Source organism: Panthera tigris, chromosome E3, assembly GCF_018350195.1.
Source record: "Panthera tigris isolate Pti1 chromosome E3, P.tigris_Pti1_mat1.1, whole genome shotgun sequence".
In the NCBI taxonomy this organism is placed as follows: domain Eukaryota; kingdom Metazoa; phylum Chordata; class Mammalia; order Carnivora; family Felidae; genus Panthera; species Panthera tigris.
The window spans coordinates 17,116,097-17,128,312 of record NC_056675.1 but is presented as its reverse complement, the minus strand read 5'-3'; the positions used below and the strand labels follow the sequence as shown (position 1 = coordinate 17,128,312).

Below are 12,216 nucleotides of genomic sequence, written 5' to 3'. Positions count from 1 at the left end.
AGCTGTCAGCATAGAGCCCGACATGGGGCTCGAACCCATGAGCTGTGAGATCATGACCTGAGCTGAAGTCAGATGCTTAACCTACTGAGCCACCCAGGTACTCTTCATTAATATATTTTTTAAAAATTTATTTATTTTTGAGAGAGAGAGAGAGAGAGAGAGAGAGAGAGAGAGAGACAGAGTAGGGGAGGGGCAGAGAGAGAATCCCAAGCAGGCTCCAAGCTGTTAGCACAGAGACGTGGGGCTTGAACTCATGAACCATGAGATCATGACCTGAGCTGAAATCAAGGGTCGGACGCTTAACTGATTGAGCCATCCAGGCACTCCAATAAATTTTTTTTAAAGTTAGCTCTATGCCCAATATAGGGCTTAAACTCACTACCCTGAAATCAAGAGTTGCATGGTCTATGTCAGTAGGATGCCCCACATTAATAATTTTCAAATTGGTTACATGTCAAATGATAGTATCTTGGATACATTAGGTTAAATAAAATATATTCTTGAAATTAAAAATAAGTAAATAAAAACAATCAAACAAAAGATGAGCTGAGATGGGCAGGGATCTACCTGGCTTCTGGGGAGATTTATTTACTTGGCAAAGAGTTGCAATAAAAAGATCTTCAAGGAGGGTAGGGGAACAGTTGATTTCTACTCCTTGAAAGGAATTCTTCCTTGTTGCTCACCTATAAGGTGTCTGGCTACCCTCATGGGAAAATTGACCTGGCTCTCATCCCATCATCCTATGGCACAGGACATTTACTGCTTGCTGGGAGATATTTAATAACTCTGTCTCTTCTTATTAAAGAACACCTCATGTGCACATTTGGGATAAAATTAATAAAAATGAACATTAAAAACCCAAGAGGCAAAAAGAGAGTCCAAAGGGGAGATTAAGACTGAAACATAAGCAGGAATTCAGATTAAGACAGAATGCCATTGAGGGAGAAATGAACAAATACAGGGAAAAGCTGAGAGAAAGTGACTGCGAGGCCAAAAGAAAAGGACCCAGTGAGCTTGTGTGTTTATTCATTCATTGAGTATTTATTGTGTACGTGCAGTGTGTACACACTTTATTCTAGGTTGGAGACAAGCAGTGTAAAAAATTTATATTCCAGTAGGAGGAATCAGACTTTCAAGAGCCAATAAGTAAAATGTTGCTTGTCAGATGGTAATAAATTTTATGGGGGAAAATAGAACAGGCAAGGGAAATGTGAGATTTAAAATCAAGGAGTTAGGAAAAGCCTCACTGAAAAGGTGACACCAGGTAATGAACTGAGGCAGAACAGGAAAGAAACCAGCTGTACAGGGGTTTGAAAGAGTGTTCCAGGCAGAGGGGACAGCAAGCCCAAAGGCCAAGGCTGGAGTGAGCAGGTGGGGAGGGGTGAGAGAAGAGTAACATAGGGCCTTGAAGGGCACAGTGAGGACTTTGGTTTTCATTCTGAATGATACGTAAACTGAGAATCGAAGGCTAAGCATGTAAAGGCCTGAAGCTCTCAGGGCAGAATCAACTTCTCGGCTGCAGGCCCTGGATTCAGTTCATTAATTTATTCAACTGTCCCTCTAACATTCATTTTCCAAGCACTTAGGGAAGCCGGCTTTGCCCCAGGGATTCTGCTGGGCACTGGAAAGGCCAGCAGGGAAAAGCCTTTCTCCTCAAGTCTGGAGGAAGAAAAGCTTTCACGGTGGGCTGAAGTCCTGTCCTCCTGCAGTGTGATCTTGGAGAGCCATAAACTTGGGGAGTAAGTGGGTGACAAACTGGGGAGGGACCACAGGCAGGGAAGGGGGAGGCTAGAGAGTGTGGAGGTGGGGGTGGAGGAGAAAGGAGAGACTCCTCCCAAACATGTTCCTGGTTTTTTTTTTTTTTTTTCTGTGGTATGACAGGCCCTGCCTCCCTGCTGGTTGTGATTTCTGGCTCCAGGCTGAGCCGGGGAAGGGACAGTGGGATGGGCCAGGACAGGTGGCCTTGACATGTGATGCTTGTCCCCTGACCACTCAGTCCTCACTTTTAGAACGGTTTCCAGAAGTGATGGGAAGGGGTGGGCAGGGCAGCTAAATATAGTCCTGGGGCCAGGGCTCAGTCTGGGACGGTCTGTCCATTTTTCACTGTGTGCCTTCCCGGTGGTGTCCACTGTTAGCTGCCCCTGTGAGTTCCCGTCCTTGCTCTGAGTTTGCGGCTTGCCCCTTGCTTGTCTTCAGACACAGCTTTGACTCCCTGTAAGGTTAGGCCTGACCTTGACCGGGCCTCCTGGGAGTCTCTTTTTGCCCAAGATCTCCATCCAGACCTGTGAGTCCTATGGGTCCTCGGGAGGCCTGGAGATGTGGGGGAGGGGAGGGCTGGGGGTTCTGGAGAGGTGAGTGAAAGAATGGTAGGGCCTGGGGGCTCTGGGGAATTTGGGGCTGGGGCTGAGGCCTGGGGTTAAGACAGGGAAGGACAGTGGGTAAGACTGCAACCGGAACTCGGGTTTAGGACCTGGGATTGAGACAAGGTCCCTCTTAGAAGCAATTTTGGGGACTGAAGCTGAGAAATGCAGCTGAGGCTGCTTTGGGGATTGAAACTGAGTCCCTCTTCCCCCTTGCCCAGAACTAGAGTCCTTTTGTGTATGAGATGTGGGGTCTTTATAGGCTGGGGATCCCCCCTGTCTGGGTCTGGGGCCGGGCCTAGCTCGCGGCTCCGCGGAGCCTCCCTGACTGACCCCTCCTCTCCTCAGGTCCGTCATGTCGGCCGCGCCCGGTCTCCTGCACCAGGAGCTGTCCTGCCCGCTGTGCCTGCAGCTGTTTGACGCGCCTGTGACGGCCGAGTGTGGCCACAGCTTCTGCCGAGCCTGCCTGAGCCGCGTGGCAGGGGAGCCGGCGGCGGACGGCACTGTGCCCTGCCCGTGCTGCCAGGCACTCACGCGGCCACAGGCGCTCAGCACCAACCTGCAGCTGGCGCGCCTGGTGGAGGGGCTGGCGCAGGTGCCGCAGGGCCACTGCGAGGAGCACCTAGACCCGCTCAGCATCTACTGCGAGCAGGACCGCGCGCTCGTGTGCGGCGTGTGCGCCTCGCTCGGTTCGCACCGCGGCCACCGCCTGCTCCCCGCCGCCGAAGCCCATGCGCGCCTCAAGGTGCGGGGCTCGGGAGGCCTCAGGCGGCAGTGGGGGGCGGTGGCGGGGACCGGGGTGGGACGAGGTTGTTGGCTGGAGCGGAGTTTGGCCGATCTGGAGGTCACTGCATTGACCTGGATTCTGAGCTTCAGGGCCTTGGGCGCCTGGAGTTTCGGGGGACGCGGGCGGGGCGAGGCCGCTCGGGAATGCGGGCTGAGGAGCTGAAGGCGGAGCCTGCCGGGGCCGAGCCAGGAGCCTGGAGGAGGCGCTCAGGGGCTGCGGCCCAAACGTAGATTTTCCGGGTTTAGCTACTGGAGCGCGCCCAGAGACGCGGGGGCCACCGCCTCCAAGCCGAGTTGGGTGGAGGCCCGGGAGGAAATGACTAGATGGGCGGGGCTTGGGGCCAGGTCAGGCGGCTGGGGGCCTCCGGCTGAGGCGGCTAGGCTACTTCGCCCACGTTCTCCTCGGAGCTGCAAAACTTGTGTGGGCCTAAGGGTCACAATATCTGGCGGGGAGGGCAACGCAGGTCTGTGCGCAGGCCCCCTTTGGCACCGAGACCCCAAACCAGGTTGTTTTTCTAGATGGAGCTGGAAGTCTTGAACGCTTCCAGAGCCCACACACAATTGTGGGCACCCCAAGGTTTGCAATTGCCACGGGTGCCCAGAAAAGACACCCAGACATTAGCAAACAGAGACGCAGGCTCACGCTGGTTCGTCCATGTCAGACGTGTGCCACATCTGAGGGCATGTAGCTGAGGGAGAGTATGTGTCTACACAGGCCCCCCAAGGTGTCATGAAGCATTTGTTGGGCTGTGGAAGAATAAAGGACAGCTGTGGGGAGCTGGAAGAGGCGGGTTCTGGAGGCAGGCAGCGGTCCTTACTCCCCCGCAGTGAAGCTGCCATTGTCTTCTCCTGAATGAGGAGTTGGGTGGGATTCTGCGGATTATCTTTGCCCACAAACATCAGCATTGCACTGCATGGATTCTGTTTGGTCCCCAGATGACGACTTCCTCTTCCTCCTCCTCCTTCTCCTCTCCTCCTCCCCCTCCTCCTCCTCCTCCTTCTTCTTCTTCTTCTTCTTCTTCTTCTTCTTCTTCTTCCTCCTCCTCCTCCTCCCCCTCCTCCTCCTCCCCCTCCTCCTCCTCCTCTTCCTCCTCCTCCTCCTTCTATGTTTATTTTTCAGACAGAGAGAGAGAGAGAGAGAGAAGCAGGGGGGTGGGGTGAGGGTGGGGGTGGGCACAGTATCCGAAGCTGGCGGGCTCTGTGCTGACAGTAGAGTGCCTCGTGCAGGACTCAACCCATAAACCTGAGATCATGACCTGAGCAGAAGTCTAACGCTTAACTGACTGAGCCACTCATGCACCCCAGGCCCCCAGACTTCTAAAAAGGGTAGACCACCTCCTCAGGCTGATATTCGAGGCTTCCAGACTCCTCCAGGGAACCAGCCTCACCATTCTTCCAGCTCCTGCCTTGCCCAGTTCTGTTCAGTGCTGACTGGTGGTCCCCTAGATCAGTTCAGGAACTTCCTCTTCCCAGGAGCCTTCCTAATCCAGGCTCACCTTTGCTGTTAACCCCAGAACTCCCAATCTGGTCGAAAGAGAGAGAGGGAGAGAGAGATCTGCAAAGAGAGAATAGAGTCTGCGAAATGGAACAGAGCACCAGGTGACCCAGGAGCCTCGAAGGGGCAGGTGGGGCAGGATACATTCCTGCCAGGGTATGCCCTGGCCGCGTGGAGGGGCTGGCAGGAATTCTGAAGAAGGGACGCCAGGAAGAAGTCTGAAGGAGGAGGGAGACAGGAAGGCTGGGGCATGGCTGAATGCCTGGGTCCCTGGCGACGAAGAGGGACTGGGTCCACAGACCATGTGTCCTCAGGACTCAAGAGTGGTCGAATGGGATCTGCCGGGACTCACGCCATCCCCTGAAACCTTGCGGTCTCTTCTTGTATACCGATGTCGCGCAGCAGGACTGCCTTGAGCTCATAGTCCTCGTGGCAGAGGGTGTCCAGCTTGTAGGTGAGATCACAGCACGTCGAGGCCCAGCGGCCCAGCGACCCGGGCGGGATGTTCTGAAAGCCTTCCGGGAGCGGCTCCTCCCCTCGCTTCAGTTTGAACTTCTTGAGCACATCGGGAGTCAGGGGTTCTGGTCGCACTTCTGCCTCATGGCTTAGCCCTGCCGCCTCTGAACCTCTGACGGCTCCATGCTGAGAGCCACCAGGCCCTCTCTGTCCTGTGCAGGCAGGGCCGTTGCCCAGGAGGGCGTCCCAGGAAGGAGACGGACCTGGCGCCTGGCCGGGTGACCATGGTCTCCATGGTCCAATCCTGGGGCTACCGCCAGCCGTGGACTCATGCGCAGATAGAGCCTAGAAAGTCTCTCAGTTTCCCTTAGGGGGAGTGGGGAGAAGGCCGCCAATTTGTCATAACCACAGGTGAGGTGAGGGTGACTGCTCACATTCTGCAAAAGAGGAAACTGAGGCTGGAAGCCATGGAAGCAGGACTGGAGCCATCAGATTCTCCTTGTGGAGAAGAGTGACTTTGGCTGGAGCTATTAGGAGTTTCCCTACACTTGCGTTTCAGCACTCACCAACTGACAGACCTACAGATGTGTTTAATTGGCTGATACAGCAGACTTTTTTTTTTTTTTTTTTTTTGTAACATTTATCCCCCAAGGTGGGGCTGGACCTCACGACCCTGGAGATCCAAGAGTCTCATGATCTATTGACTGAGACAGCCAGGTGCCCCAACGCAGCAGACATTTTTATTAAATTGCCACAGCCCTCAGGTGTGCAGGAAGGCCGATTGGGGTGTTTTGCTAATGTTCTGCTTTTAAGGATAGGGTAAAGCCCAGGGAGAGGGGGAGGCCGTATTTCTTCTTCATACAACCTACACTCACCCTGTGAAGCCTGCTGTGTGCCACCACTGTACCCCTGTTTGGTGGAGGACCCCGCGTTTGTGTTTGCACTCTCACAAAGACCTGTGCTAGGGGTGCTGACTGCTGAGGGGTGGGATCAGGGAAGGCAAGGCCATGGGGGACTTCCTTAAATACACAATGGGAGGGTAAGCATTCTAGACGTTGGCAAGATCTGCACATGAGTTTGGGGAATGGTAAGATGTTAGCCTGGCTGGAGGAGGAGCTGGCATTGAGGCTGAGCCAGAGATGGCAGGTTTAGGGTGGGAGGTGAGGGTTTGGTTGGGGGGGGGCGACAGCAGCATCACTTCTTTATGCCTCATCCCCCCCAGACGCAGCTGCCACAGCAGAAGATGCAGTTGCAGGAGGCGTGTATGCGCAAGGAGAAGAGTGTGGCTGTGCTGGAACATCAGCTGTTGGAGGTGGAGGTGAGGGGCTCAGCATGGCAGGCCCTGGGGACTGGGCATCCAGGCTGGGGGTCCCAGCCAACGGGTTTTGCCTGTCCGCTCCCACAGGAGACGGTGCGTCAGTTCCGGGGGCTGTCGGGGAGCAGCTGGGCAAGATGCGGGTGTTCCTGGCTGCACTGGAGGGCTCCTTGGACCGTGAGGCAGAGCGCGTGCGGGGTGAGGCAGGGGTTGCCTTGCGGCGGGAGCTGGGGAGCCTGAACTCCTACCTGGAGCAGTTACGGCAGATGGAGAAGGTGCTGGAGGAGGTGGCGGACAAGCCACAGACTGAGTTCCTCATGGTGAGCACTGGATGACCTTCCCTTTCTGCCTCTCAACCAGAGTTCAGGACCCAGAGAGGGACAGGGACAGAGTCAGGGTCATGCATCAAGGAGGGGTGGGCCCCGGGACTGCTGTCATGGTTGTTTAGGCTAGATGCTGCACAGACACTGAATCTTGGTGGGCACCATTCCTGTCATAGACATTGGAGGTTTGTGTATTTATTTGGACAATCTTCTACCAGGTGGAATCGGTTTCTTCTTTTTTAAAATTTTTAATGTTTATTTATTTTTGAGAGAGAGAGAGAGAGAGAGAGAGAGAGAGAGAGAGAGGAGGCACAGAAAGAGAGGGAGACACAGAATCCGAAGCAGGCTCCAGTCTCTGAGCTGTCAGCACAGAGCCCGACGCGGGGCTCAAACTCACGAATTGTGAGATCATGACCTGAGCCGAAGTTGGTCGCCTAACCAACTGAGCCACTCAGGCGCCCGGGAATTGGTTTCTTGAAGAAGGCGGGGTACATTTTTTTAATTCACACAGAGGTAAAGGGCTAGGGTTGGCTTTGAATTCTGGGTTTCTTTGGGCTTTTCTGAGTCTTCCTGACACCACACTCAGCATTCCTGCTGGTCCACCCATTCTCGAAGTCCCCAGTGTCTCCCCTGCCTGCTTCACCTCCATTCTCTTTTTCTCTCTTTCTAGAAATACTGCCTGGTGACCAGCAGGTGAGACCAACTTGGCCCTTCCCCTTTTCCCAAATTGCCCTAGTCTTCAGGGACACTGGCCGGCCCACCCTCTAACCACAGGAAGCTCACACACCTCCATTCTGTCCACCTTGATCTCCCTGCATTTGCGTTGAGCACAGAAAGGAACCTGACCTGGGCCTTCTCCTCAGGCACCTCCCAGACTGGCGCTGGGGACAGATGTGGGCAGGGACACAGCTTAGTGCTGTGTGGCAGGAAAGGGGTGGCCGGGGCAGGCTTCCCAGTAGAGTGCACATTTGATGGGCCACTGGAGGAATGACAAGGAGAGGTGAAGAGCTGGGGGAAGAGGTGCTACAGGCAGAGGGAACAGCAGGTGACAAGACTGGTAAGAGGGAGAGAAGACAAAGTCGGTGTGGTAGATGGGAGCAGACTGAAGGGCTGAGGAGTGTGGACCTTATCCCAACAAAAGGTTCTTCTTAAAAAAAAATTACGGTATAATATGCATGATATAAAATTTTCCATTTTAACTATTTTTTCTTTTTAGTGTACATTTTAGTTTCAGCGGCATTAAGTATGTTGCCACCACCTCTCTCCAGAACATTTTTGTCTTTCCAAACTGAAACTCTGACAGAGTGTTAGGGCAGGGTATGATGCAGGAGAGATCCTGGGACTCCACACCATGGCCCCTGTCCTCCTCTCTTTGGGATAACATCTCTTGTCCCCCCCACCCCCACCCCATGCCTCCTCCAGGAAGTCCCCCCACAGACACCTCCCCCCACCTTTCCCTCCCCGCTCCAGGCTACAGAAGATCCTGGCAGAATCACCACCGCCTGCCCGGCTGGACATCCAGCTTCCTGTCATCTCAGACGACTTCAAATTCCAGGTGTGGAGGAAGATGTTCCGGGCTCTGATGCCAGGTACTGGGAGGTGCTATCTCCGGGTTTCTGTTTGTAACTGTGTGGTTGAGGGGAGGCTCCAGCTACACACAGAGAAGCCTCAGTCCCAACTTGGGGAAGTCATCAAAGAAGGTACCCATTGCCCCGTTACTTCTGGGGTTTCCCCTGAACCCTTGTAACATGTGCTCAGAGAAAGAACTTTGAGGGCATGGGGTTTATGGGTGGGTGACTGACATGGGGAGGACTCTGCCTACTAAAAAGCTGCTGCTGCTGGCAAGGAGGGGAGGCTAGGGCTGGGGGTTGAGCCTTGGTGATCCCTGGTCAGTTCCTGCCCCTTCTGGACAGTGGAGATGATAATCCCTGCTAGTTGGAGGCTGAGGATCTGCATTGCTGGCACCCTGGGGGACTGGCTAGGGCCAGACACTGACTCTGGTGGCCTGTGGCTGGGGAGGCCCAAGGGCTCTCTGCTTCCTTTCCGTGAGAGCCAGATTGCTGTGAGGTGCCATAGATTGTAGAACTCCAGGACTCATATACATGGCTGGTTCAGCCCTAACTGCCTTGAGGGGAAGTGGGAATGGAGGCGGGTTCTGTTTTATCCAAGGCAAGACTAAGGCCCAGAGACTGGCTCAAGACTGACTGAAGTCACACAGCTGGGTGAGGTGGGGACTGACCTAGGACCAGGCTTCCTGACTCTCTCCTGCTTTGTGACCTGGGCCTCAGATACTGACTTAAATGCCTTCCTACTGTGGAGGAAGTCAGTTATGGCTTTGTTTTTCAGCTGAGCAGACTGAAGCTCAGAGAGGTACAGTCTTTGGCCCGGGCCAGAAGCAGCGAGGAAGGGGCTCACTAACCAAAGATATTGGGGGGATTAGAGCAGACAGGCCCCTAAATTGGTTGGGAGAAGCTCACAGGAGGCAAACATGTAGGGGTCTGACCACTCTTCCCCTGGCAGCTATGAAGGAACTGACCTTTGACCCGAGCACAGCCCACCCGAGCTTGGTGGTGTCTCCCTCCGGCCGCCGCGTGGAGTGCTTGGACCAGAAGGCGCCCCTGGCCGGAGAGGACCCGTGCCAGTTCGACAAGGCCGTGGCGGTGGTGGCACACCAGCTGCTGTCTGATGGCGAGCACTACTGGGAGGTGGAAGTGGGCGATAAGCCACGCTGGGCACTAGGCGTGATCTCGGCCCAGGCCAGCCGCCGAGGCCGGCTGCACGCTGTGCCCTCGCAGGGCCTCTGGCTGCTGGGGCTACGCGAAGGCAAGATCCTGGAGGCGCATGTCGAAGCCAAGGAACCGCGCGCGCTGCGCACCCCGGAGAGGCGGCCGTTGCGCATTGGGATCTACCTGAGCTTTGGCGATGGCATCCTCTCCTTTTATGATGCCAGCAACGCTGACGCCCTCGAGCAGCTCTTTGCTTTCCACGAGCGCCTGCCGGGGCCTGTGTACCCCTTCTTTGACGTGTGCTGGCACGACAAGGGCAAAAATGCTCAGCCGCTGCTGCTTGTGGGGCCTGATGGTGAGGAGGCCTGAGCTGCCTGCCCGATTGGGGAGGGGCGCAGGGTCCTGCAGGCCTGGAAGGAGACGGGTGGGCAGGGGACAGGTTGCGAGGGCTGAAGGCAGGGCCAAGGGGGTTGGGGACTGGGAACTCGGGACTCCAAAATTTCTGAGAAGTTAAGGGTTTCACGGGCTGGGTGGCTGTGGGGAAGGAAGATCTAAAGTCAGGTCAGTGAGGAAATTCCAGTTTGGGAACCAGGAAGCCCAAGGATTCCAGGAAGAAATTGAAGTTCAGGGGAGGAGTGAAAAGGGCAGGAATATGGGGGAAGGGGGACTGAAGAACTCTGTAGAGCAAGGAACCCCTCACATTCACCTCACATTCCCCTCCTTCTTGGTGGCCTTGGGGCAGGGGTTCCAGATTCACCATACAGAAAGATCTTTCACTTAGTGGTTCTCCAACTTGGCCAGGCATCAAAACCACATTTTCAAAGCATGTAACAGTGACTTGTTAAAGCAGAGTGTTGAGTTTCTGGTTCACTAGGTCTGGCGGCAGACCAAAATTTAGTTTTTGTAACAAGTTCCTAGGGTGATGCTCTTGCTGCAGGTTACAAGTGGGGTCACCTGGAGAACTGCTGACTTAAGACACTGGTCTGTTCAATCAGCTTCCGTTATACGGAGTCAGTTATCGATAACTATCAGCTCTCAGGCATAGAAAACCACAATATATTCCTCTGGAGATCGACAGCCATTTGAAAACTGCCAGAGCCCATGCTGAGTGAATAAACTGACCCCCAACTATTTCTCTCTGCCTCTGGAATATATTTACTGAGTGTCTTGGACGTTGAAGAAATACCCCAAGTTGCCAACCAAGAGGAAAAGCCTGATGTTAACTCCAGCCTGGGCCCTGCTGCTTGTGGAGAATAGAAAGCTATTCCCCTATCCCTCCACCCATTGGCCCCTCACTGCTTACTTCCTGGTTCACACATTCTTTGGTTTTAGCTCAAAGGCCCATTTCTTGGACTCTGGAGTAACCACTGACACCCAGAGAGTCCCTCTTACTTGGAGGGGCCTTGGGGGACTCAGGCACGTGGGATTAGAGGCTACTGCCCCTCCTGTCATGAGAGAAGATGATGGTGTGGGGCCATTTGCTCTCCCAGGTCAGGGATGCTGCTGCTGATGTGTGAAAGGGCCTGGGGAGTCCTGGAAACTGGTGCCAATATGGGAATTTTCTTGGGGGTTAGAGAGAAAAGAAAGTGGGTAGGATAAGGGAGGCCTCAGTTCTGGCTGTGTCTCCCAGAGGAATAGGTCTGGGGAGAAAGGATTAATTTGAGAAGTTGTTTCATGATAGAAAGTAAAATAAAAGGGTTAGTTGGCTGTGAAATCCAGTGGCATTAATAGAGATGATTATATTCAGACTCTTTCCCCATTAAATCTGTGTGAAAGACAAATGACCTATCGCCTATTGTCCACCTGGCTTTCATTCTTGACCCATTTAATATTTCTTTAATTTTTTTTAACGTTTATTTATTTTTGAGGCAGAGAGAGACAGAGCATGAACGGGGAGGGTCAGAGAGAGAGACACACAGAATCTGAAGCAGGCTCCAGGCTCTGAGCTGTCAGCACAGAGCCTGACACGGGGCTCGAACTCATGGACCATGAGATCATGACCTGAGCCGAAGTCGGACGCCCAACCGACTGAGTCACCCAGGCGCCCCGACCCATTTAATCTTTCTAAAAACACAAATGTTGTCCTATGATCCAGTTGCTCAAAACTTTCAAAAACTCCTTGCTGCCTGCAAGAAAAAGCCCTAGATATTTGGCCCAGCATCTGAGATACCCTGCTATTCTCCAGCCTCATCTTGTGCCACTTTCCTGCATACATCTTCACTCTGGCCCTACTGAACTCCTGGGGTCCCTGCAGCACCAAAGCACACAACTATCTGTTAGGAATGCCTTTTGCCTCTCACTCACCCTACAGGAATTTCCCCCAAACCACCTTCTCCTATCCTCTCTTGACCTCAGCACGTCTTTGCAAGGTGTATTCCATTGCACTCCCTGTCATGAGCTGGTGATGTCCAAGAGCCCAAAGCTACTTTCTGAGGAATTGGGTACTTTGAGAAACAGATGTCAAGACAGCATTAAATGTGCAAGGATTTTATGAAGGAAGATGCCCATGTGGGAGCAAATGGGGCTGTCAGATTGTAATGCCAGTCTGGCCCTGAGTGAAGGAGAGACAGCAGGAAGGTTGGGTGGCAGTGTCCTCAGTAGTTGTGGGGGTTTCTCTACAAGCTACCTGTGCAAGGAGCCTGCGTGTGCTCAGAAGGGGCCTGCCTTTGTGTCCCTGCCATGCTCTGTTACTGCCGGGAGCAGCCTATGGGATGGCTGTCACAGCTCTTCAGCTGCTGCCCTCAGTCTTTGCTCC

General features: G+C 54.0%; 1 protein-coding gene across 1 annotated transcript; it reads left to right on the top strand.

Moving 5' to 3' along the window:
* Positions 1–57: 57 nt before the first annotated feature.
* On the top strand, positions 58–11,331 carry TRIM72 (tripartite motif containing 72). The gene is given in 9 exon segments (XM_042971673.1): positions 58–97; positions 1,580–1,739; positions 2,709–3,105; positions 6,320–6,415; positions 6,503–6,524; positions 6,527–6,732; positions 7,406–7,428; positions 8,206–8,324; positions 9,256–11,331. Coding segments are annotated over 9 exon segments (1,623 nt in total). The 5' UTR covers positions 58–72; the 3' UTR covers positions 9,831–11,331.
* The last annotated feature ends 885 nt before the right edge of the window (positions 11,332–12,216 follow it).